Consider the following 27284-nt stretch of genomic DNA (forward strand, 5'->3'; position numbering starts at 1 on the left):
CATTTGTATTTCTTTAAACCAAGTGTTTTTTGTATTACCATTCCAAACGAAATCAAAAAGCTGTTTTAGGAGTCTAAAATTTGGCAAACGGTATGCGTGTCCAAAAAATGCAATCCTCTGTTTTCTCATCATGTCAACAATTGATTCACTTTCCTTGTAAATTACTGAATTGGGTAAAAGTCTCCACTGGCCATCAACCTGATTTTTTTTATTAATAATTGTCTGGAGAATTCCTTTATCCACTTTCTGCAGTTTGTCTCCTGTTGCTTGGGTATTAAGTTTGAGTAATGTTTCACTTGCATACGTTGTTTCTGGTTTGATGACGGAATTATAATGGCGAAAGTTAGCATTAATTGAAAGAGACTGTTTTTTGTAACTCGGCCATGTAATTTGTTGAGCTCGTCTCAATTTTAGAGTTCTGTTATCTATGAATGGTTTTTCATTAGCATTCCAAGTGACAATTTCACTAAGATATTTAAATTTATTTACAACTTCTATTTCCTGAGTATTATTTAATATAATATGTGGAGTGTCAACTTTAAAGGATGGCATCATTTCCGTTTTCTCAAAAGATATTTTCAACCCAACCTTTGGTGCTAACTGTACTTGAAATTTTCCTTCTTCTACACCACTTGCTAATAGCACCAGATCATCAGCATATGCAAGATAATTCAGTTGAATATTTCTTCCAATCTTCACAGTCGGAGGACATACCTTACTCCATTCACGCATATTTTTTTCCAGCACACAATTAAACATCAATGGGGATAATCCACCTCCCTATCAAAGACCAGTATGAATTTCAAATGGTTCAGGGGTTAACAAGTTTCTGATGCAGACCAAATTTAGTAAGGATATGTAGTAATGATTCATGATGGACAGTATCATAAGCCTTTTGAAAATCAACAAAAGTGATCACTAAATTTTTGCTTCTAATACGCTGATGTTTTATGATCCATTTGAGACTGATAATTTGATCTGGACAACTTCGTCCTGGATGAAAACCACCCTGATATTCACCCAATTCAAGCTGGTCATGGATTCTGGAATAGAGGATCTTAGAGAAAATTTTATGGGTGATATCTAGCAAAGAAATTCTCCAATAGTTATTAGGATCTATTCACCTTTCTTTTTTATGGACTGGGTGTATGATTACAACATTCCGTTCTTTGGGCAATTTTTCTGTATTCCAAATGTCAATGAGATGTTTATGTAGATTCTGAATAGTCTGTATATTCACATTCTTCCCGAGTGTTGCAAGTGATAAATATCATTGTTAATCCGTACTGAAGATACTATCAAATGGTAATAATAATAAATTCCTACATCTTTTTTAAAATTTATAATGTATTGAATAGGTGACTCAATAAACCCTTTAGCATCCTACATTCTTCCAGAGTTCCACCACTAGTTGATTTGCTCCTGCTGCTTTAAAATTTTTCAGTGAATCAACAGCTGCAATTACTTCATCATAAACCGGTGGCATGACCTTCTCCAAAGGTGTTTTATTTCTGAGAAATAGATCAAATTCAAAATAATTTTCAAGTTCATCACTATTAAGTAATGTTTTGAAGTATTCAGCCAAAATTATTGCATTGTCATAATCATTATGGGCCACCTTTCCATTTTTATCTTTCATCAGGAGAGTAGGGGGAATATAATTTTTTTGGTATTATTTATAATAATAATAATAATAATAATAATAATAATAATAATAATAATAATAATAATAATAATAATAATAATAATAATAATAATAATAATAATAATAATAATATCATCATCATCATATAGGCTTAGACAGAATATGCAGGCATTTTAGGCTAACTGCATTTCAGTTTTGATGGTCCCTTCTATTTTTTGTTTATCAGGTAAACACAAAACATATCGCCAGACATCTACATGCTGACATCGTACAACATGCAATGCCAAATGGACTTTTTCATCTGACTATCTCCGCCGGTTTTAATCTTGGGATCCATATCCTGACACTCTACCAATGAACTACAAAGGAAATGAAATACTTACGTAGCAGTGTGCTTCTGTAACAGTGGGGTCAACTGGAACAAACAAAACATCAACAAAAAGATTAGTCCAGGCCTTACAGATATTAAAACAATGCAGTTAAATTTAGTATAAACCAAGGGACAACAACAAAAATGTACTTCCTTAAACATTGGTGAACCAATAAAAAAAGACCACAATCAGACTGATAAGTATAAGGGGCGGTCAAAGAGTTTACGTTCGACGACCGTACAGTCCTGAATCAGGATGTCGGTCAGGCAAAATCACCGTGAACATTGAGGCGCTCATCCCACCGACACACCAGGTTGAAGATCCCCGTGTGGTAAAACACCATGTCCTGCTGCACGACAGGAAGCGTCGACCCTTCAAGGCGTTTTTGAGGGGACCACAGGCGTGATCAGGACTATAGAGCAGGTGCTCGAGTGTCTCCCACTTGAGTTGTTGTTGTCCGCAATGCATGAGGCTGGCCTCCCAGATCGACCGGCGTCTTGTGTTGAAATACGACCCGCACGGAACTTGGTGCACCATTCCACAATGATGGATTTTGACAGACATGCTGCCCCATACGCGGTCCTCATTCTCCGATGGATGTCCGACGGTCTTCATCGTTCGGCAGCCAAGAACAGAATAACAGCATGTTGGTCCTGTTTGGACACATGGCTGCATTTAACACACACCTCGGCACGATATGACTGCCACACTAATCCCTTTGACTACATGTCCGTGCTTATATACCCGCATCGGAGTTGCGCTACGTTGCATGTCCGCTGTAGCAACGCCCTCAAATGGAAACTGTTTGATCACGCCTTGTACAATCTCTCTCACAAGAAAACAGACCAAGAATATACAGCAAATATGAATCATACAAAGGCAGCACCCAGTTTGAAAAGGAAGAAGATTTAAGAGCTGAAGGAAACAAGTTCTAACATGGAAATAAAGTGTTTCCGTATAACATGTTTTCTTCTTCAACATGAGAGGAAAATGTTCTGTAACTTTAGCTGTACCTTATTGATACATCCTGCATGTTCCTGTATATGATTTTATTATTATTATTATTATTATTATTATTATTATTATTATTATGCTAATATTTTTTAAAGAGTCTGGAGTATCACACTGTGTCAGAATGATTACTGAGAGCTATAACCTAGAAGTTAGTGCCAAAAATAAAAAATCACCACCACCACCACCACCACCACCACCACCACCACCACCACCATCACCATCATCATCATCATCAATTAGTTTTCATAACTTCGCACTTCAGCACCAGAAAATAATAATTTCGTATGGCTATTTCTAGCTGGGTGCAGCCCTTGTAAGGCAGACCCTACAATGAGGATGGGCGGCATCTGCCATGTATAGGTAACTACGTGTTATTCTTATTTTCCTTAAATCTTTTTCCTTTTCTCAAACCTGTACTTACCACGGTTTACTCTGGATCACCAGTACTGCTTTCGCGTTACTTTGCTGATTGATCAATATTTGGTCTTATATCCCAATCCCGCAAACATATGCTTGGTGTGTTATATTGAATCGAGGATGGTATTGTCCTTGAAAGTCTCTTGCGCGTTGCAAAGACAATACAACGTTTGTAGTTGATGTTTCATGGTTTAATTTCAGGTGTTTTTCTCTGCCTTTTTATGTACCTTGAGTTCAGTCTTTGCTGTTTTAAAATTTGAGTGTCACTTTAAACAACCTAGCAAATTAATATTTGTTCTATTATAACTATTTTGACCCTATGTGTTAAAGCGTGACAAGTTTGGTAGGGGTGTTTTCTCCTTTTCAAAAATTAGCCCAGCCTTATTATCTGTCACACACCTTTAAGAGAACTCTTTATCCCATAAGTGCCCACTTTATTATGAGAATGAGAACCTACAACCTGTTTTCCAGTCAGTGACCGGGTCAGGGACGGAATGAATGAAGCATATATCGGCTGTTAGTACGATGGGGTCGCCACTCCCAAAGTGATTTATTAATGACTGATAGATGCTATAAAATGATAATGGAGAGTGTTGCTGGAATGAATGATGACAGGTAAAACCAGAGTACCTGGAGAAAAACCTGTCCCGCCTCCGCTTTTTCCAGCACAAATCTCACATGGAGCGACCGGGATTTGAACCACGGTATCCAGCGGTGAGAGGCTGACGCGTCGCCGTCTGAGCCACGGAGGCTCCCACTTTATTATACAATCCATAATTATAATAACTATTACCTTACACTTCTTAAGGCACTGTCTCCATGCGGAGGTTGGCAGTTCATGTAACCAGCTCTGATCTTCACAATGCAGCATGAAAAGCTTCTTCTGATGTACATCTGTGCCATCTTCAAATGTCCTTTAGCCATGAATTTCTCCGTCTACCAACGGACCATTTCCCTTGTAACTTGCCTTCAATAATTAGCTGTAATAACTGATACCACTGGTCCCTCATAACATGGCCTAAGTATTGTCTTTTCCTTTGTTTTATAACATGTAACCGTTCTTTTTTGCTTTTTACATCCAATGAATGACCTCGCATTTGAAATTTTCAATAGCCAAGGTACATGCAGGAGACAGCGATACAGATACTTCAAAGGCATCTATACATTTTTCAGTGCTTGGATCCAGGGTCCACCTTTCACATCCATAAAGGAGAATAGGAAATATGTAGCACCGGATCATGTGAAGACTGAGATCTGACCTTACAAAGAGTGTATTCATGATAATGTATTGTTTCCTGGCCTGCTCAATTTTAGATTTTATTTCTCTTTTGGAATCACTACAGTATAACATTTTCTAACTCACATCTGCTGCATGCTGGCTTGGGTAAGCGACCAAACTCCGTCCCTGCTGTGACTTGGAGAACGAAGAACATAGGTAGTTGATCTTCGTCGAACTCTCCTCCTCCTTGCCGGGCACGATGCTGAGCTGCCGTACGTAAAACTCAGCTGAGTTGTAAGCTTCTGGACAAACAAGTCCAAGGCTAGACAGAAAGATTGATATGTCAGTCACAATAAACCTTAAGAGTAAGTTCCAAAAGGTTAGTTAACATTCTCTCTCTCTCTCTCTCTCTCTCTCTCTCTCTCTCTCTCTCTCTCTCTCTCTCTCTCTCTCTCGCCTGGAGCAAGCTACAAAGCTCCATCCCTGCTGGAGAGAGAGAGAGATATGACACATACTTTTTAGTATAATTAAGTTTTAAACAATTTAAATGTTTTTAATGTGTATTTTAACATTAAGATAACAGGAATGTGTCCTGAATGTAGCTGAAGATGTCTACAAAGTAGACGAAACATGTCCTAAAGTTTTTTAATTTGCTTTAAACAAATAAACAATACTGATTAGGTGGAACCGTTGTTTTTCTAACTGTTTTAACAGTTTTATTAAATGTTAATGTTGTGTCACCTCCAGAGAAGCCAGGTGCAGTCCATAGGCGCGTCGTGGCGAGGATTAAATGATGATGAAGACGACTCATACACCCAGTCCCCGTGCCAGGCGAAATAACCAATTGTGCTTAAAATTCCCAACCCTGCCGGGAATCAAACCCGGGACCCCTGGGACAAAGGGCCAGCACGCTAAACATTTAGCCATGGAGCCGGACACCAAAACAGAGCCTCATTTACACGACCTGGGAGAGCGGTGGTGGTAGTGATTACTGTTTTAAGACGAAGTATAACGAGGCAACCACCCTCTGTATAACACTAATCAGAGAGAAAAAATGGAAGAGATCCGACACTTTGAAAAATGAAGGTATCGACCAAAGAAAGACAAGGGCCATGAAAGGCATGAAAATGAAAGACTCCCTAACCCTCAGAAACCTAGTAGTGTCAGGGACGGAAAAGAATAAGAGTTGACCAACGAAAGTCAAATGGGATAGATGAAAGTGACGAACCTGGCACAAGTAAGTGGAAGCAATGCTAGGACTCAGCTAAGGGCCCCGTGGTCGCCAAACCATGCTCCAAAGTTCAGAGCCCCTGGGGCCCACTCTGGGAGAGAAAAGAATAATAATTATAATGTTATTGGCTTTACTCCCACAAACTACTTTTATGGTTTTAGGTGACATCAAGGTGCTGGAATGTAGTCCCACAGGAATTCTTTTACGTGCCAATAAATCTACCGACATGAGGTTGACTTATTTTAGCACCTTCAAATATCACCGGACTGAGCCAGGATCGAACCTGCCTAGTTGGAGTTAGAAGGCCAGCGCCTCAACCGTCTGAGCCACTCAGCCCGGCAGAGAGCAGAGAATTTCAGCCCGGCAGAGAGCAGAGAATTTCATGCTCTATCAAAATTTAATTAGATGGGTTCCATTGTTGGTGAATGGTGGTGACCAAATTGCCAGACATTTTGGTTATCATTATTTACATATCAACTGTGAGGCAAGTATAAAGAAGAATATTTGCTCTATATTGGCATAATAATAATATAATTTGTGTGGCTATTTCTAGCCAATTGCTGCCCTTGTAAGGCAGACCCTCCGATGAGGGTGGGCGGCATATGCCATGTGTAGGGAACTGTGTGGTGTGTGAGTTGCAGGGATGTTTGGCACAGCACAAACACCCAGCCCCCGAGTCATTGGAATTAACCAATGAAGGTTTAAATCCCTGACCCGGCCGGTAATCGAACCCGAGACTCTCTGAACCGAAGGCCAGTGCGCTGACCATTCAGCCAACGAGTCAGACTATATTGGCATAAAGGTACCACAATACGTTCTTGAGGGGGTGACTAGATTTTTGTCACAGGATCATAAGCCCAGAGATTTACTTACCTTGAGAAATATTTTGCAGCCAGAGCAACAGGACCATGGTAAGCTACCCTTCCTCCAGCTATGAGTACCAGCTGGTGGAAGCAGTGAAACACGTCTGATGTTGGTTGGTGGATGGAACACATCACCACCTTACCCTTGAGAGCCAACTGCTGCAGCTTCTCCACGACACTCAGAGCGCTGTAACTGTCGAGACCTGTGGTCGGCTCGTCGCACAACAATATGGGGGGATCGGTCAGCAGCTGGAACAGGAGGAAAGCTCGATCAGATGATTACACAGGTCTTTGAACAGACAAACAAATTAGGGAGGTTCACGATGAATGAACAAAAATGTCAGTTCACTGAAGGTGATTAATGGCAAGGGACATCCAAGTGATAAATCAAGTCATATGGAGAGATATAGGAACACAATGACAGGTCAGTGGTGAAGGAGGGGAAAAGGACAAACATGAAAACACAAAAGGAAAAGCACAAATCTCACAAACAGGTTGTCCGGCGAGTGGTGAAGCCTCCGGGTGGCGCTGCGATATCAGTAGCGGGCAGCTGTAGCACAGGAGGCGAAGACCCCTCATGTGGCTACATCAGTTGCTGCGCTGTGCAAGATGATGATGATATTATTAAAGTATGAAGGCTTTCACGGTTGGTGTCAATATAATAAAAATCTTCCAGGCTATCATGCTGTGGTCCACTCGTCTTATTTCATCCAGACGTTTCGACTACTGCTGCGGTAGTCATCTTCTGTGGCGTCGTGTAGATACTCTCTTCTGTATCCTGCTGGCGACTGCGTTGGTTGCTTGGGAAGCAGCGCCACAGAAGATGACTACCGCAGCAGTAGTCAAAACGTCTGGACGAAATAAGACGAGTGGACCATGGCATAATAGCCTGGAAGAATTTTATTATATGATGATGAAGATGATTGTTCTTTAAAGGGGCCTAAAATCTTGGTGATCAGCCCCTAATGGTATGAGGGGTAACGAAATGACATGATAATTAAAGCTTCAAAATGTATCCACTGACTAGAATCTAAAACAAATAATGATGAAAACTGATCATGAATCCAATGTCTTCTTTTCTGAAATGATGCTTGTATTCCAAAGAGGTCGAATATCCAGATCACCAGCCCCTCTCTCTCCCCTTTAGTCCAACCCTTCGTCAGCGTGTAGTGGCATCATGCGACAATGGTGACTTGCTTGCTGTAAGCTCATCCTGGTCAAGTTCTTGATCTGGTCCATCCATCGTAACAGTGCTCGTCCTCCAGGTCTTCGGCCTTCAACTTTTCCCTCTATGATAAGTATTTCCATTGCCTCCTGTCTTCTGGCAAGATGACCAAAATATCTGAGTTGTTTTTGGTTGATAAGGGTCGACAGTCTTGTTCTGTTGCCGAGCTGTTGCAGTATCGATTCGTTAGTACGGTGTGCTGTCCATGGTATTCGCAGTTATCTCCTATAGCACCACATTTCTAGAGCATCAATCCTACGGCGATCCGCTGTCTTCATCGTCCAAGTTTCTGCTGCATAGGTAGCGATAGGGAAGATCAGATTTCGAGTGAGGGTGAGCTTTGTCTTGGAAGTGATGAAGGTGTCCTTCCAGATGCGAGTAAGTTTTGCTATTGAATTTCTCGCAATCACAATGCGCTTGCAGATCTCAGGTTCACAGTCTACAGTATTTGTGACAACAGATCCTAGATACTCGAAGCGAGTGACAACCTCATAATCCACAATTCTTGTTATGGCAGGTCTGTTGTTATTAAAATGGTCTACAATCATCACTTTGGCCTTTTTATTGTTGATTTCAAGACCATATTCTCTGCTTCGCTCGTCTAACCTCCGCATGGTGGCTTCTAGTTCATGATCATCTGTTGCAATTATCACAGTGTCATCCGCATATCTGAGATTGTTAACTTTCCTGCCACCAATTGTGATGCCGTCACTCCAGCCCTCAAGAATCTCCCTCATAACGTACTCACTGTATACATTAAATAGAGGGGGGGGAAAGAATGCAACCTCACAATGGTACTAATCATAGGCAAAGTAGACCAACGTTGTACCACACATTATGGCACCATCCACAGGTAATACAGGGCAACCAACACAATTTAGCGCAGTGCACGGCACCTTCTCATGCCTTGACATTAGGCTATGTAGTCGAGCGCGCCCGCTCCACAATCTCAGTGGGATGCACACGACGGTACTAATCACAGACAACGTAGACCAATGGTGTTCTTCACGTAATGGAACTAACTACAAGGAATCTTATGAATCCAATTCCATCATCCCTTGGCTGCCCCTTTTAGTTGCCTCTTATGACAACAGGGGATACTGCGGGTGTATTCTTTGTCTGCATCTCTCACCCACAGGGAGTACACCCATGCTAAAATTATAAGCAATGTCAACAACACAACGGACGTGGATTTGCTGCATGCGCTGGAACACAGCTGGAAACCTGCCTGGCCTGTGCAACTTGAGGCTTCACCACTCGCCAGACAAGCTGCATTCTTAAATCTCTGGCAGTATGGGCAGCGGTGGTGCGTAATTAAGGGTTAAACAGGCTTAGCCCCACCAGATTTTCAGTCATAAAGAGTTTAGAAATGTTATATTATTTATATTTTAGGTAATTAATTTAATGAGACCAAATCAATATCTGAATTCTGAAGTAATTAATGATATGAGAAAATGAAAGTATGATTGTATTACATGCTTTCTACATTTATGCTGGCACTGGGGCTAATTCGCTCTCAGTCCTCTTCTTCTTCTTCTTCTTTACCTGTTTAGCCTCCAGGGTCGGTTTTCCCTTGGACTTAGCGAGGGATCTCACCTCTTACACCTCAAGGGCAGTGTCCTGGAGCTTCAGACTCTTAGTCGGGTGATACAACTGGGAAGGACGACCAGTACCTCACCCAGGCAGCCTCACCTGCTATGCTGAACAGGGGCCTTGTGGGGGATGTGAACTTTGGAAGGGATAGACAAGGAAAAGGGAAGGAAGCGGCCGTGGCCTTAATTTAGGTACTATACCAGCATTTGCCTGAAGAAGTGGGAAACCACAGAAAACCACTTCCAGGATGGCTGAGGAGGGAATCGAACCCCCCTCTACGCAGTTGACCTCCCAAGGCTGAATGGACCCCATTCCAGGCCTCGTACCACTTTTCAAATTTTGTGGCAGAGCCGGGAATGGAACCTGGGCCTCCGGGGGTGGCAGCTAATCACACTAACCACTATACCACAGAGGCGGATGCTCTCCGTCCTCACAGTGAGTAATGGTGACTGTTTTGAAGTTCAGTGAAGCTTCGAGGGAGTGAAAGTTTCAATGCATTTTAAAATGTCAAGCTAGGGGCTAGCTTTGACATACCCACAATAAAAAAGAATAATATAAACAAATGTAGCAGCAGGTGTTATGCCAATGTTATTGCAAACTCACTTGTATTCTTCTAATCTCATGTAACACGTTCTTGTGATCATTCACAGAGTGAAGCTTTCAACACGTTTCGAATGTTAGTTTACACTTCGCATTTAGCAGTTGCGGAGTGGACAGCATAAGTTCTAGATAGTTTTTTCTTCAACAGTGATTAGTATGTAGTGTTTAAAATAGTGAATAGTTTTCACCGCAGAAGAATCGACTAGCGCACTTCCTTTATAAATGAAGTAGGCCTTCACTTTTAATTTCTGTTATTATTAGCAAGCATTAGAAAGAACCATGCCTAACTGTACTGATACTGCCAATAAAAATGTAATGAAAAGGTTTAATTGGGTGTATATACAACAGCAGAAGAAACTAAAACTACATTAATAATAATAAGAATAATAATAATTGTACCGGGCGGTACACCTCCACGCCGCTAATTTAAAATGTGCGCCAGTTGAAACTCCTCTGCTGGAGGAAGTCTGAACTTTATTGACGGTATTAATTTTCAAGTTTCTCAGAAGATGTCACTACCTGGAAATTTTAGAGTTTTTGAACTGTGTCATTTTCGACGTATTTTTGTTTTGCTTGTAGTAAGAAGTGTGAACTTTCTCTTCTAGAGGACACTACTGAAGATCAACAATAGTGCACCCTAGTGCGGAGTGAAAGAACTGTCTTTTGGAGAAATTTTTATTTCAAAAGTTTGTTTCTTGTTAAATTTCTTTCTGTTATTGTTTAAGTTGGCTGTATACCCCTCTCTCCCCCCTTGTTTTGTATTTAGCCTATCCCTAATTTCCTTTATTAATTTCCGACCTATCCGATGTATCTTCCCCCAACTTGAATATGTTGCTGTATCCTACCCAATAAAGAGTTTGTGGGAGGGTGTTCTCATTCCCCTAACGCCTCGAACCTTCCGCGAGAGGATATAAACTGCTGATTTTAGGGTCTCCGGGCCACTTCTGTTCCATCTTTCTGTGTGTAAAGTACATAGCAGGGGGCGGGAAGCGCCTCTTTCTCCGGCAGCGGTCAACAACCAGGTAATGGCCGATTAATTACTTCTTTTCTTGCTTGCTCAGCAGTTTAACTCTCGGGGCGGGTCCGAAGCTTTTCCATTATGTAACCTTCCTTAAAATGTAAAGGAACTTGTATCCATTCCATCTTTTAAACTGTATATCGGGATAGAGAGTGCTTAACCCTCTCGAGCTCCCAATCATATTGTTGTGAGGTGAACTTATTTTTCTCAACCTATTCTTCGTTAACGTAAAACAAATTGTTTCTTTCCTAGAGTCACCTCCGTAGTATGGGATTAGCCCTTGCATCCGTGGCCTAGAGCCAAATTAGGTTTTGAAACAAGTGTATTAGGAGTGCAGTTCGCCTCCTCTCAAATTGTTATTTTAGTGGTCATGTAATTACCCCCTTTCATTTAATAGACCTCAGTAGGTTGGGTATTTTACCCCTGTGTCTATGTCCAGTGAGGACAACTTGAAGGTGGAGTTTGGTGTGGCCTTTGAAGGGCTTAAAGTTGAGAGCGAGGGGCTCTTTTTCGAAAACTGAGTGTTGTATGCCTCGTGGAGGCTTTTCAGTGTAATTTGGAGCAAGTGCTCTTGAGCATGAATGGGGTTTTCTGCCCCTCTGTTAATACTTATTTTGAAGTAAGGTTGGGCTGATTGCCCAAACAATGTGAAGTCGGGGGGCGAAGCCCAAACCCTGTAAATATTGTAACTACCCTTTTGACTTGCTACTTTGTACCTGCCATGCTTGTTATTTCTTTATTTTGAAAAGAAAATATAACCTTGTTAAATTTTAAATTAATTTTACTTTCGTACTTTGAGACCTATTCACCACCCCGCACCTTCTTTCACGCATAACTACCACCAAAACCCGGTAACAAGTGGTAGCAGAGCGTGGTTGAATGGGTCTCATTTTAGCCCCTTTTGACGGCTAAACATTGCTTTGATTACAACTTTAACTATTTTCTCAGTTGCTGGAATTTTTTGATTTTTTCAAAATTGTTCTGTCATCATGCCCGGCCCTCGCGATGTTCTCCATCTTAACTATTTGCGCAAAGAGGAGTTAATCTACGAATTAACTATTAGAAATGTGCAATCTGGAGGCACGGTTGCAGTAGACACAAACAAGCTTAGAGAGTCCCTTGATTTGCCCATTTCCATCCCCACCTTGGGAGAGAAAGAAGTTGACGACTCTCTTTCCACGATCGTCGAGAATATTACTGGGCTAGCTTCTGTAGTTAGTTTTTTTGATGAAAATGATCCTTCTCCTAATCAAATTAAGCGTGTGCAAGCCAGGCTATATCACTTTTCAAATAGAGTTAACGATCTGTTGTCTCTGAAGTTGAATGACGTTCAGAGGAAGGAAGCTAGTACGCTGCTTGAAAATATTTCTGAATTATCTAGCAAGGTCACTCAATTGTTAACTGGGAAGGTTCCTCCCAAAAGCGATCTACCCACCACAGTGAATGTAGGTAGCGAGGAAGAGCCTCCTAAGGGAGAAGTAAATAGGAAATCCATCGCTGCTCAAACAACCTCTGCCCCATTGGACGAGTCTGAACGCCATGCATCGTTGAATAATATACGTTCTGAATTAACTTCCTTGCCATTGAAACCTTTACCTACTATGTCACCCGGGTTTAGCAGCTTGCCTCATCCATTGGCAATGTTGCTTAGAGGTATCTCTAAGTTTTCCGTTAATACCACCAGTGAAGTAATTTCCTTTTTAAGATTTTTAGTTGAATTTCAGGATCATGCCCTTGTTTTTTCTCTTTCTCCGTGTCAAATTTTGCAAATAATTTATCCTTATGCAACTGGTATTCTCTCAGACAAAATAGTAAGAGCCATAGCCGAACAGTCATCTATTGAAGATTTTCATGCACATTTGCTTGCAAATTTTATTCCTGCTCGCGCGAGGTCATCTCTGATTCAGAAGTACTATTACCGTGTACAACGCTTGGAGGAAAACTTGGCTGATTTCATACAGGACATTAAGTTTTATACTAGGGTGTTTGCTCTTCACTTCCCTGAGGATCAGATTGCACAAGCCATTGTGGAAGGTATCTCACCATCCTATAGGTCGTATTTGTGTTTCGCGGCGTGCCCGCAAACTTTCTCTGAACTTGAAGCATTGGCCGTCTCAGCGGAAGGAGTTAGATACGCCGATTCTTTGCGTGTCACGAAAGAACCCCCTCCTTCTTTTAGTAATCCTCGGTCCCCACCTCGCCGACCAGTCAATCCCCGTAAATGTTATGCTTGCGGGTCGCCTGACCATCTTCGCAATAAGTGTCCACTGATCAAGTCGAGTGGGACAAGGAATGGGGCTGGTTCATCGCAAGGCTGTTTTAAATGTGGGGCTTTCTCACATATTGCCAAGAATTGCCCAAATTCAAATAGCACCCCCTCCTGCTCAAATTCTGGTGCAACTTACAACAACAATCAAAAGTGACTAGTGTCTTCGGCTGAGTCAACTAATCCATCTTCCCGAGACTCAGCCCCTGGTAAACAGGTCGTAAATTCAGAGAACGATCAGTCTTCAAATTCATCTTTTGAATGCCCTAAAGAATGTCTTAGGATTGCGGCGGATACCCCCGCACCTGTTCCTTTTCTTAAGATTGAGTTAAATAACGAGCCTATAACCGCCCTATTAGATTCAGGCAGTGTTTGTTCTATTATTTCGGACCAATGGTATTCTAAATTGAAATCTGCTTGTAAACTACCTGACTATGGCTCATCTACTGTTCAATATGTTTCGGCTAATTCATCCCCATTAGAAATTTTAGGTTTCTTACTGGTCAAAATTCGTATTTTTAAATTTACATGGAAAATCAAATTGTTTGTGGCCAAGCACCTGTCTTGCCCCATTATATTGGGAGCTGACTTCATTTCTTACACTGGTCTGGTGCTCGATCTCCAGAGTAGGTCGTGCACATTCAAATTTGCGTCCAATTGTAAAATTCCCTTATTAAAGTGTAATTCTGTATCATGTTCATCTATTTCGCCTACCCAGGATGAGATGTTGTTAGACCTTAGACATCTACCTGAGGAGCTGGCTGATAGTATTCGTAAGTTGTGTCAGTCGTTTCCAGAGGTGTTCTCTGATACCCTTGGTGTTACTGACCTTATTGAATACAAAATTGAGGTCACGGATTCGATTCCTGTCCGTTTTCCACCATATAGGCTATCTCCACCTAAAATGAAGGCTCTGAAAGAAATCATCGATCAGATGTTGAAGGATGGTATTATTAGGCCCTCTAAGTCAGCGTATTCTTCGCCTATTTTTCTAGTCCCGAAACCCCAAGGGGGCTTCAGGCCTGTCATTGATTATAGGGCTCTCAATCGGAAGGTGGTGTTACAATCTGTGCCCCTTCCTGACCTTCATTCTTGTTTTTCATGGTTTCATAAGGCCAAGTTCTTTACTATCTTGGACTTGAATCAGGCCTATAATCAAATTCCCCTTGCCGAAGAGTCTAAACATCTTACAGTGTTTGCCACGGACTGGAATTTATACGAATACAACCGCGTGCCTTTCGGGCTCCCCACGGGAGCAGCTGTACTCACTAGGCTGCTAGATAGGGTCTTCTCCGACATCAAATTTGAGTACTTGTACCACTACTTGGATGATGTCGTCATATTTTCAGAGACTTTTGAAGAACATCTAGATCATCTGCGAGAAGTTCTCGATCGCCTTCGTAAGGCTGGGTTAACTGTCAAGTTGTCCAAGGTTGCCTTTGCTAAGCCCTCTATGTCATTCCTAGGGCATATTGTGTCACCTGATGGTGTAGCAGTCGATCATTCTAGAACACAGGCCATCCGTGATTTTAAACCTCCCAAGGACATTAAAGGTATCGCCAGGTTCATTGGTATGGTGAATTTCTTCAGGAAGTTTATTCCTAACTTCGCTAATAGAGCGGCGCCCTTAAACCTTCTTCGTAGAAAAGGCATCACATTCGAGTGGGGACCTTCTCAACAAGCCGCCTTTGAAGATCTTAAATTAGCTCTCTGTAATGCCCCTGTCCTTGCTATGCCTGATTTCTCAAAGAAATTCATCGTCCAAACCGACGCGTCGTCGTCAGCAGTAGCTGCAGTCCTTCTTCAAGAGACTGAACTAGGGAGGCGACCCATCGCCTATGCATCTAGGACCTTGTCGGCTCAAGAAGCCAAGTATTCCATCTATGAGCTCGAAGGGTTGGCAGTCTTATTTGCCTTAGAAAAGTTCCGTCTCTATCTGGAACACGTCAAATTCGACCTGGAGACAGATAATCAAGCTTTAAGCTGGGTCTTAGGTAGGCCGCGTCGTACTGGTCGTATAGCCCGTTGGGCCATCCGTATTTCTGCCTTCCAATTCGATATCCGGCATATCAGAGGTACCGAAAATGTTGTTGCTGATGGACTCAGCCGTATGTTTTCCAACGACGTCGAGACCCATGAACCGGTTGACAGTTCATCACCTTCCGAGTCCATACTATCTGATGTTAATGCCATCTTAACAGATGCTCCCATGCTCTTCAGGGATATCGAGAAATACCAACGTGAAGATCCGACGCTGGCTCCGATAATGGAAACCCTTTCTTCTGGGGAACATGTTGTCCCTTATGTTCTGAGGAATGGTGTTCTATGTTGCCCATCGAGGCAGGACAAGATGATGAAAGTTGTCGTTCCAGCCGTTCTTGTACCTATGATCTTCAAGTATTATCATGAGACCCCATTAGGAGGGCATCTTGGTATCTTTAAAACTCGTGAAAAGATTCGTGAAATGTTCATCTGGAAAGGTATGGACGGTGAAATCCGTGAACTAGTGAAGGCTTGCAAATCCTGTTTGCTTAGTAAACCAACCATGTCCACCAAGGTAGGCCTTTTGTCTTCTCATCAAGCGTCGCGCCCCATGGAACGCCTGTATATTGATTATGTAGGACCCTTCCCCCAGTCAAAGGGAAATGCCAACAAGTTCATCTTTGTGTGCGTAGATGGCTTTACTAGATTTTCCTGGTTATTTCCGACTAAGCTGGCTACCGCTCAGTCTACCATTACTTGCTTAAATTCTATTTTTGCCTCTTTTGGTCCGTGCCAATACATCGTGTCTGATAATGCTAAGGCGTTCACATCAAATCTTTTTCGTAAATTCTGTTTTGACTTGTCCATCTCTCATGTAACTACTTCTGCTTATTACCCTCAACCATCTCTGGCTGAACGGGTTAACCGTAATCTCAGGTCCGCGCTTATTGCCTATCATCATGAAGATCATTCCAGGTGGGACACGTCCCTGCATTGGTTAGCTTTTGCTTTGAATTCGGCGGTTCATGAATCTCACAAGTTTACTCCAGCTTCTTTGATGTTTAAGTTTGTTCCCAACACGCCGCTCTCTAACCTCTGGTCTCTGAGTGACATTCTACCCGAGACAATAGATCCGAACAACATTAAAGATCTTTGGAAGAAGGCTAAAGCCAATCTTAAAGTGTCTCATGAAAAGGTTAGGGAAAGGTATGATCGTGGACGGAGAGCCCACCCCTTTGAAGGTAGGTGACCAAGTAATGGTCAAGAATTTTGTTCCCGCGGGCAAGCTTGCCCCCAGATTCCATGGGCCGTGTGTCATTCTCGATTTCCTTACGCCGGTTACCTTGTTATTAAGCAATCCAGCCACCGAGAGGATATTTAGGGTTCACTTGTCACAGGTGAAACCTGTATAATTTCTGTGTTAACTTGCTTCATATTATTTTGAAAGGAATATAAAGGTTATATTTTTTTTGAGTTTTCACTTTTAAGGCATTCTGCCCCTTCTATAATATTTTGTTTCATATGTAAGTATTTTTGTAAACCCTCCCCGCACCGTTAAACTGCCATCCTGTTCTTGCCACGGCCATTACCACGCTCCCGTCTCCTGCTCCACCTTACACTGTGGCTTCATAAGATTAAATGCCACGGATATCTACACGCCGCTGGCCCCTCAACCTCTCCACAAAGCCTGTGCCCTCAAGAAAGATGATGGTCCAACACATTCTGCCGCCTAGCATTAATGTTTCAGTGCCCCCGCAGCCGCGCGGCGCCGTGCGGCGACTGGGTTAGAGGATGGGCCCCCTCTTCCCCAGCGAGGACCACATGTGCACGGCGAGCCGGAGCTCTCCTCCCGGCCAAGGCGGATGTGCGGCGCACGACCTGCTACTTGCCCGCAGCCTGTATATGTTCACCGCGGGCGCGGCGTGCTTCAACACCTCTGCTCCCCTCATAGTGCGGGCGAGCGGTATCTCAGGGTACTTGAGGGGTCCGAGCGGCCTCCTCTGGACGCAAGCTTCAACGGCCGGTCTGGCCATCCAACTTAATCAACAGTTACTACATGGACAGTTACTATCAGCAATTACTATACCTGAGAATTCAACAACTCTATCTGGTGGACTTAGAAAATTTTTCCTCAACTTTAACACTAAAGTTTCCCTTCTCAATTCTACCTTCTACAAACATTAAGACAGTACTTCCGCTGTTACTACAAGATTTTTGAAACTGAATCAAACCAAATTAAGAAAACCTCATAAATGCTTCTGCTATCAATCTTCATATCCACATCATAACTTGGACCTTGGTTCAAAAGATTTCATGTGTCACCCCTGGAGGAACTTTTGGGGGGGGAGGTCTGTACCGGGCGGTACACCTCCACGCCGCTAATTTAAAATGTGCGCCAGTTGAAACTCCTCTGCTGGAGGAAGTCTGAACTTTATTGACGGTATTAATTTTCAAGTTTCTCAGAAGATGTCACTACCTGGAAATTTTAGAGTTTTTGAACTGTGTCATTTTCGACGTATTTTTGTTTTGCTTGTAGTAAGAAGTGTGAACTTTCTCTTCTAGAGGACACTACTGAAGATCAACAATAGTGCACCCTAGTGCGGAGTGAAAGAACTGTCTTTTGGAGAAATTTTTATTTCAAAAGTTTGTTTCTTGTTAAATTTCTTTCTGTTATTGTTTAAGTTGGCTGTATACCCCTCTCTCCCCCCTTGTTTTGTATTTAGCCTATCCCTAATTTCCTTTATTAATTTCCGACCTATCCGATGTATCTTCCCCCAACTTGAATATGTTGCTGTATCCTACCCAATAAAGAGTTTGTGGGAGGGTGTTCTCATTCCCCTAACGCCTCGAACCTTCCGCGAGAGGATATAAACTGCTGATTTTAGGGTCTCCGGGCCACTTCTGTTCCATCTTTCTGTGTGTAAAGTACATAGCAGGGGGCGGGAAGCGCCTCTTTCTCCGGCAGCGGTCAACAACCAGGTAATGGCCGATTAATTACTTCTTTTCTTGCTTGCTCAGCAGTTTAACTCTCGGGGCGGGTCCGAAGCTTTTCCATTATGTAACCTTCCTTAAAATGTAAAGGAACTTGTATCCATTCCATCTTTTAAACTGTATATCGGGATAGAGAGTGCTTAACCCTCTCGAGCTCCCAATCATATTGTTGTGAGGTGAACTTATTTTTCTCAACCTATTCTTCGTTAACGTAAAACAAATTGTTTCTTTCCTAGAGTCACCTCCGTAGTATGGGATTAGCCCTTGCATCCGTGGCCTAGAGCCAAATTAGGTTTTGAAACAAGTGTATTAGGAGTGCAGTTCGCCTCCTCTCAAATTGTTATTTTAGTGGTCATGTAATTACCCCCTTTCATTTAATAGACCTCAGTAGGTTGGGTATTTTACCCCTGTGTCTATGTCCAGTGAGGACAACTTGAAGGTGGAGTTTGGTGTGGCCTTTGAAGGGCTTAAAGTTGAGAGCGAGGGGCTCTTTTTCGAAAACTGAGTGTTGTATGCCTCGTGGAGGCTTTTCAGTGTAATTTGGAGCAAGTGCTCTTGAGCATGAATGGGGTTTTCTGCCCCTCTGTTAATACTTATTTTGAAGTAAGGTTGGGCTGATTGCCCAAACAATGTGAAGTCGGGGGGCGAAGCCCAAACCCTGTAAATATTGTAACTACCCTTTTGACTTGCTACTTTGTACCTGCCATGCTTGTTATTTCTTTATTTTGAAAAGAAAATATAACCTTGTTAAATTTTAAATTAATTTTACTTTCGTACTTTGAGACCTATTCACCACCCCGCACCTTCTTTCACGCATAACTACCACCAAAACCCGGTAACAATAATAATAATAATAATAATAATAATAATAATAATAATAATAATACCAACATTAGCCCCACCTGCCATTTGAGCCACGAGCCGCTACTGAGTACGGGAATCAAATGTAAACCTGTGACGACGACAGCTAATAGTGGTAACCATTACACTGCTGAGGCAGATACCCAGTTAAAACGTAAGCTGCAGTGCTAACCTTCTAAGCCAATACACATAAAAATAGCAGGTGGGCAGGTTGTTTTGTGTATTTCATAAGGTATTATGAAATTACTACGATCATAGAAAACATAAATGAGAGGACTGATAGGAATAAACTTAGATGGTTTGGACACGTAAAGAGGATGAAAGAGAAAAGAATACCTAACAGATGATAGAGACAAAGTTCGAGGGAAAGAGAGTGAGAGGAAGACCTAGAACAAGGTGCATCAATTCAATAAAGAGGACTGCAAGAAGAAGAAACCTGGATGGGAGACAAATGGTGGAAGGAGAGAGGAAGGGGAGGATGATGATGATGATCAAAGAAACTATGAGGCAAAGTCAATAAGTATCTTCAATTTTGCTTTAATTGTCTTGAGGTTGGCTCTATGCCATTATGTGCTCACCAGCTGCTAGATGACACCGTTGTCTATGTCTGTGGTAGGTATCAGCATTATCAGATCAGTACAGCTTGCGGTGTTGCGACGTAAAGCTGGCCGTGCCACTCTCTTTTTGTACCAAGCAAGAACAGCGTTCCGATTCACATGCAGAACCATGGCTAATGTACATATGGTTTACCAGGTCATCAACATTCACGTGTCTGTTATTCATGATCATATCACACACTTGTTCAATATTTGCATCAGTTACGGCTGCAGATGGACGCCCAGATCTTTCCTCATCCTTCACGCTCCTTTTGATCGGTTCAATCCACTGGTAAACACTTCACTATGTCAAAACATTGTCCCCACATTGTGGTGAAAGTCTTCTATGAATTTCCCCTCCTGGTACACCCTCAGACCACAAAAAACAGATTACAGAACACTGTTATTTCTTGGTGCAAACAGAGAGTGGCGCGGCCATCTTTACGTCGCAACAGCACAAGCTGTACTGATCTGATAACGCTGAAACCTACCACAGACTAGACAATGGTGCCATCTAGAGGCTAGTGAGCACACAGCGCCTTAGAGGCAACCTAAAGAAAATTAGAGCCAAATTGCAGATACCTATTGACTTGACTATGTAAAACTATAAAAAGTCACACTATAGTCTTGAAAATGAAAAAAAAAAGTTCCTTATAAAAATATGGTATAAATCGCACTTTTCCTTAAATTTGCAGAATTTGTGTAAACATTTGTTCTATCGCTCATGCAAATTTTGCAAGTTCATACTCAAAGTGCATCATTTAGACATTATAAGGTTGTCCAATTTTTAAGACATTTGCCTATATTTAATTTTTACAAATACAACATTTGGCATTTGATTTCTGAAGACTTTTTTTTCCTTCTGTTTCTACATTTAGTATGAACAATCCACTGGCTACCTTGTGTGTTGTCTATACACAGAGATCATCAGTAATTTCCTCACTTGAACAGCAAATAGAAGTCTCTTTCTCTCTCCACCAGACAGCGCTCTAAGCTCCGTGTCATCACAGCCCAAGAGGCCGACCTCCAACAACAGACAGTCGATCCACTTCCGACGCATTTCACGCTTCACCTTCCGGTCCATCCTCATCTGTGACTGTGAACAGAACAAACAGTAGTATTAGTCCACGGCTTTCATAACTATTGAACAGGTTTCCATTTCAAACTGTGTAATGTAACTGGTAGAAACAAGTGTTAAGGAGTTTTCGAGGATAAATACAATACTTAAAATACATAAAATTATTTTACTCCTTTCCAGAACAGCATCAAAGGGAAATGTTTTGTCTCTTTGCAGGAGACGTCTTCAGCCAAAGAGCAAAAATATAGTAAAGGTACACATGAAATTCTGAAAAACTCTATTATTTCTTAATTAATAGGTCTAAACTTCTTGAGTTATACACTAAGAACTGGAGTCAAATGCCACATTAAACACATACACTTCAATACATCTGCTTACAATAAAATATAAGAGTTTATTAAAATTAAAAAAGATATAACGATCTTCAGAGATCATAAAATGAAAATGAAACTCCAAGGTTACAATTGGCTGGACTGTCATTTGAATCATATTAGTGTTAATAATCTTTAAATCACTGTAACAATGACTTATTATTAAATAGTATCCTCCTTGTTCAATACATTATAGTATAACGTGAATTAAAAAACTTTAAATTTCACATCTGTCACATCTATACAGGCTTCGTTCCTAATTGGATCATCTTCAGCAGAAGGGGTGTCCCATTAGAAAATGTGCCGAGTATGACCCCTGAGCACTGCGGCTAGTTGCAGCGTAGCTGAACAGCCCATCACAGAAACCAGTGCCATGAAGATGGCAACACGAGTTAACCGACTTTGAATGTGGGATGATCATCGGAGCACGGGTCAAAGCATTGCAGAGATTACATGCAAATTCAGTTTTGACGATAGATCTACAATATCACACAGAGAATGATACAACCCGCGTAAACCACCGCACGAAAAGAGTAGAGGTGTTTAACGAACAGACACCACGTTGCAATTAGTCCCCATTGTCTGGCTTCAGGTGAATGTTATGTGAACATTCTTTTTGACCATCTCCATCCCTTTCTGGCCTTAGAGTACCCTGATGGATATGCCATGCTTCAACAGGACAATGCGCCATGACACCACTCTGCGGTGTCTGGTTCCATGGCTAAATGGTTAGCGTGCTGGCCGTTGGTCACAGGGATCCTGGGTTTTATTCCCAGCAGGGTCAGGAATTTTAACCATAATTGGTTAATTTCGCTGACAAGAGGGCTGGGTGTATGTGTCGTCTTCATCATCATTTCATTCTGATCACGACATGCAGGTCGCCTACGGGCGCCAAATCAAAAGACCTGCATCTGGTGAGCCGAACATGTCCTCGGACACTCCCGGCACTAAAAGCAATATGCCATTTCATTTTTACCACACACTGGTGGCACATAGGTGGTGAGAGGAGCACTCCAGTGAAGTTACGAGCATGGATTGGCCCTCCAGATCACCCAAACTTAATCCAATCAAGCATTTATGGAATGCCGTCGATTCTGGTGTATGCTCCGTGAACCCCGTACCAACTACCTAAGACCAATTGTGGGTAGCAGTGGAGGATCCCTCCAGAATGATTCCAACACCTTGTAGAGTTGATGCCTCGCCATATTGCTACCGTTTTGAGAGCTCGCAGAGGAGCAATTCCTTATTAATATCACATTCAGTGTCTTCCCATGACTTTTGGCCACTCAGTGTATAGTACCTAATATAAGTTTAAGAACACCAGTGATAATCAGTTAATGAACTCCTGGTCCTAAATTTACCTGCAATTTTTTTCTTTTTCTTGGCTTATTGGTGTGAATATACTCTACAACTTATGAAAAAGAACCCTTGAAATACAGAATGAGGGTTATGAGTTATAATTTTTGAACATTTTGAGAATGTATATAAGAACCCCTCTTCTGGGTGTAAACATCCACCATGTTTACTAAACTACCGCAGGTTTTAAGGCTACTTATATTTTTCTAAATACCTATCCAACAGATCCGTAAAAGCCTGGAGATGAACGTATCACAGTGTTGTTTTTCCTGCATTTTTCATTACACTCACATTCCAATTCGGACTGTAATTGTAACCGCAAAGATGATGATGATGATTGTTGTTTTGAAGGGGCCAATATCCGTCTAATCGCCCATTCATGGCATGATATGAAATTTTCTTCTTGGTGTTTTTCCCACAAAACAGATGATGAGGTCTGCCGATTTATTTATTTATTTATCCATCTATCTATTTATTTATTTATTTATTTATTTATTTATTTATTTTTCATTCATTAACAGCTGCAGCCGTGTTGAAACACCGGATCGCGCGAGATCTCCGAAGTTAAGCAACATTGGGCGTGGTCACGAGTTGGATGGGTTGCCACGCGCTGTTGGTGGGGGTTAAGGGAATGGAGGAACGGAAAGGAACTGGCCACCCTACCGCACGTAAACTCCAGCTCAGGACCACCTCTGCGGAGGTTCGGACCTGCCTTCGGGCAGAATAACCCTTGCCTTGCCTTTCATTCATTCAGGATCAGCAAGAGCATAACGCCGAATTACAAAGATCCGAACTAAGTACAATAGGTATTAATTTAAAATAAAAGATAGATGTGTATTTACAAATATATTCAGTCTGCCAGATACCTGACTAGTGAAGCAGTTATTTAGTTACTTCTGGAAAAACAAAACAAAGAACACTTAGTTCACAGAGATCATAAATGATTTAGAAGAATTAAGTTTATCAATGCTTGTGATTCAAACTCATAACATTTGAACAAAGGAAGTACACCATTACTGGCCACCAAAGGGCAGCCAGGTCCGAGAGGATGAAGAAGTTTTGGGAGTGGAAAAAGAAGCAGCTGAAAAGCTGACTCTATTTAATACTATTAGACTTTAATGTATATGACCGATTAAAGTGTTCCAATGGGGCGTAAACTATGTAACAAAAAAAATACACAATAAAGTCTGTCCAATTCTATATAATACATTTACATAAACAAAGGCAAATATATTTAAATACAAGACCAAAAACAGGAAAGAACAAGAAGGGAATATCATCACAGAAGGAAGAATACAATAGGAAGATATCTAGATTCTTGTTGATAGTTAAGGTATTAAACATTGCTGGAATATGTACAGAAAAGGACCTTTGGGTGAGAGAAAGCCAGGAGTAAGGAATATGGAATAGACTCTTCATTCTGGCACTCCAGGATGGGATGTGGAAGGGGAACTAATTCTGGAGACCTAAATAAACCATTAGCTGCTTTAGGTCAGCTACTTTCGTCCGAGCAGAAAGAGTTTTGAGTTTTAGTTGTCTAAGCACTTGGTTGTGCTTACGTTGTGACAGGCAGGGACCCTGCTCTGACAATAGCACAGAAGGAAGATTCTACACGGTCAAGGTGGCTGAGATTTGAAGAAGCAGAAATGTACCAGACTGGAGAGGCGTATTCAACAATCAGTAAAAATACAGAAAAAGGAGTATGCTCTGAGGGCATTTACATCTGTGATGTCAGAAAACATGTAGAGTAAACCAAGGAGTGACACAGCATGTGAGGTGTTTATGTGCGAGACAAACAACAATTTACTGTCAAAATGCACTCCTAAGTCTTGTTGATAATCAACAACTGGCAGTAAAACAAATATTAGAAAATATACACTACAATTTCATGTTAAAGAACATAAGGGGGATATATCTTACACAAATCACACATAAATGATGAGTGTGTTAATTTGGGTTTAAGAGATATCTTCAAAGACAAGTCTAGTAGTTACCATGAAATTCATATGCTCCCGTATAGTGAGAGTGTTGATTGCTACGTCGTTCTGTGGGATGAACCCTGAAATCCTCGTCATCAGCTTATCATCCACAGGCTTTCCGTTGAGCAGCACTTGTCCTTCAATTTCAGCTGTCAACAAAAGAAATCTATTAGAGAAGAAAAGTAAAAAGTATACATACAGGGTTTATCCGTGATGGGCAAATGGATCTGTTTGAGATAAGAAACCGTAGTCCGGAAACGTTTCAGTCAGAAGTTATTAATAATCCAAGTTTTTTAACATCCGTCCATTGTTAACAGACGCCGGGGTGTAAGAATTTTGTCCCACAATAGTTCTTTAACATGCCAATGAAAATCCCCACGCTACAGTTGTGAAGAGCCATCAGCACAAACTTTCAGTCAACATGTGGGCAGGAATAGTCAGTGATTATGTAGCAGGCTCATTTCTTCTTCCTCCCCACCTAAATGCAGCAGTGTACACAGAGTGCTCAGAGATGTACCGAGACCTGTTCCTGGAACACATCCCACTTCCCGTTCGTCAACGGATGTGGTTCCAACATGATGGAGCTCCACCTCACTTGGGACTGAGGGTTCGTGAACACCGGGATCAGATGTTCCCTAAAAAGTGGATAGGAAGAGGAGATCCTGCTTCGTGGCCCACTCGTTCACCTGATCTCACCCCACTTGATTTCTTCTTGTGGGATCATGTGAAAAGCCGTGTGCATGAGACACCTGTCAGGACTGGATGTCTTGGCAACAATTCTCGCTGCCTGTGACGCTGTTCATACGACACCGGGAATATTCCAACAGGTACGCTGATGCCACGCCTGCACTGATGCAGGGGAGCGCCATTTTGAACATTTATTGTAAATGGAGCAGGTTGTGAAACTTATGCAGGTAAATGGACTTTAAAATAAGTAGATTTTCCCTTAACTTTTGACCCGATCATTTTTCGTAATAGATTTCTTATCTCAAATTTGCCATCCTCCATCACATCTGAAAGTTTGTAACATCATCACAGATACACCTGTATAGTGACGCGCTAAGTTTTGAGGGAAGACTTAGAGATGTAAGACCTTTATGTGCCGGTGCATAGGGAGGTAGAGTTCATCTAGAGTATTTCCAGCCTGTTGCAAGAGGAGCCAGGGGCTCGCAACTTGTGTTGGCAACCATGGTTCCCCTAGCCGAGTCTGGCACTGCTTCCATGTACATCTATCAGGCTCCTCACTTTCATCTTTGCTATGCGACCTCCCTTGGTTACTTCCGATCTGACACTATTCGATTTGTGAGGCCTTTCTTTTGCTGATTACTTCATACTTTGAAGTGTTGGATCTCTTCCCTCCTCTCTCTGATTAGTATTAATAGAGGACGGCTGTTCTTCCCCTTAAAACAATAATCACCACCACCACAATTGAGATGTAAACAAATGGCAAAAAGAATTTTATACACTGATTGGCCAAAATTCACGGGAAGGGGTGTACCATTAGCAAATGTGCTGTGTATGACCCCTGAGCATTGCGGCTAGCTGCATCGTGGCTGAGCAGTCTATAACAAACACCGGTGTCGTGAAAATGGCAACATGTCGCAAGTTAACGGACTTTGAACGTAGGATGATCATCGGCGCAGGACGCATGGGTCATAGCACTGCGGAGATTACATTAAGTTTCTTTTATGTTATGCACATGTCTACAGGCATGCTTAACATTTATTTAATTTGCATTTTATAAAGATCTTTCTATTTTGAGTTCCTAATTTGTTCATTTCTATTATGAGTTTTGATTTGTTTCCTTTTTCTTAAAATAAATGTGTGTAATCCAAGAGCTTTTATCCTCTATGTTTTCTTTCTTCGCAAAAGGCTACGTTCCATTACCTCTCAGCGTTCCGTGCTGCTTTCCACATCCATTCTGTAGTTGTCATGTTTCCTAACCTACTGTTTACATTTTGTGTGGCAACGCTTCTGTTGAACCTTAAGTTCTCTTTTGCTGTGTTAAAATTTCCTAAATTTATTATTTTATTTGTGTAATCAAACCACAAATAATTACAGAAGTGTAAAGAGATAGTGTATTGATGCGGCTGAGGTCCGGACAATGACAAGTAGGGAGGAGAGTAGATTTCAATCCAGCAAAATGAAATACATAAGAAATATGATAGGAAAGACAGAGTGAGAAACGAAGATGTGAAAAAGGAGGTTGGAATGGAAAACCTAAATGAGGGAACTGATAAGAATAAACTAAGATGCTTTGGACATGTAAAGAGGATGGAGGAGAAAAGAATAACAAAACAGACGATGGAGATGAAATTTGAGGAAAAGCGAGAGAGATGAAGTGGCCCTGATCTGGCAGGAGCTGGATAAGGGGAAAGGATGATAATGAAGAAGATGATGATGATGATGAAGATGTTGAAGGAAAATAGGAAACATACAGAATAATAAGTCAATGTGGGCAGTGGTGCAAGAGAAGAGAGAGACAAGAACATACTTCAGCTTCAGAGCCACAACTCACTTTTCAAACGTTTACTGATGGCAGCCAGCAGAGTGGTCTTACCGCACCCACTGGAACAAAGAGAATGGAGAAGTTTTTAGCTTCAATTT

General features: G+C 41.7%; 1 protein-coding gene across 3 annotated transcripts in view; it reads right to left on the minus strand.

The window, feature by feature from the left end:
* LOC136882360 (protein scarlet) overlaps positions 1-27284 on the minus strand; it is a 125942-nt gene that overhangs the window by 79352 nt on the left and 19306 nt on the right. For all 3 annotated transcript variants that reach the window (XM_067154969.2, XM_067154971.2, XM_067154968.2), the window contains 6 exons: positions 27196-27245; positions 24693-24826; positions 20837-20989; positions 6771-7009; positions 4811-4988; positions 2029-2060 (listed from right to left, as the gene is read on the minus strand). In XM_067154969.2, coding sequence (XP_067011070.2) covers positions 2029-2060; positions 4811-4988; positions 6771-7009; positions 20837-20989; positions 24693-24826; positions 27196-27245 — 786 coding nt within the window. The remainder of the gene's footprint in view (positions 1-2028; positions 2061-4810; positions 4989-6770; positions 7010-20836; positions 20990-24692; positions 24827-27195; positions 27246-27284) is intronic.

The sequence above is a fragment of the Anabrus simplex genome, chromosome 10 (genome assembly GCF_040414725.1).
Source record: "Anabrus simplex isolate iqAnaSimp1 chromosome 10, ASM4041472v1, whole genome shotgun sequence".
NCBI lineage: Eukaryota > Metazoa > Arthropoda > Insecta > Orthoptera > Tettigoniidae > Anabrus > Anabrus simplex.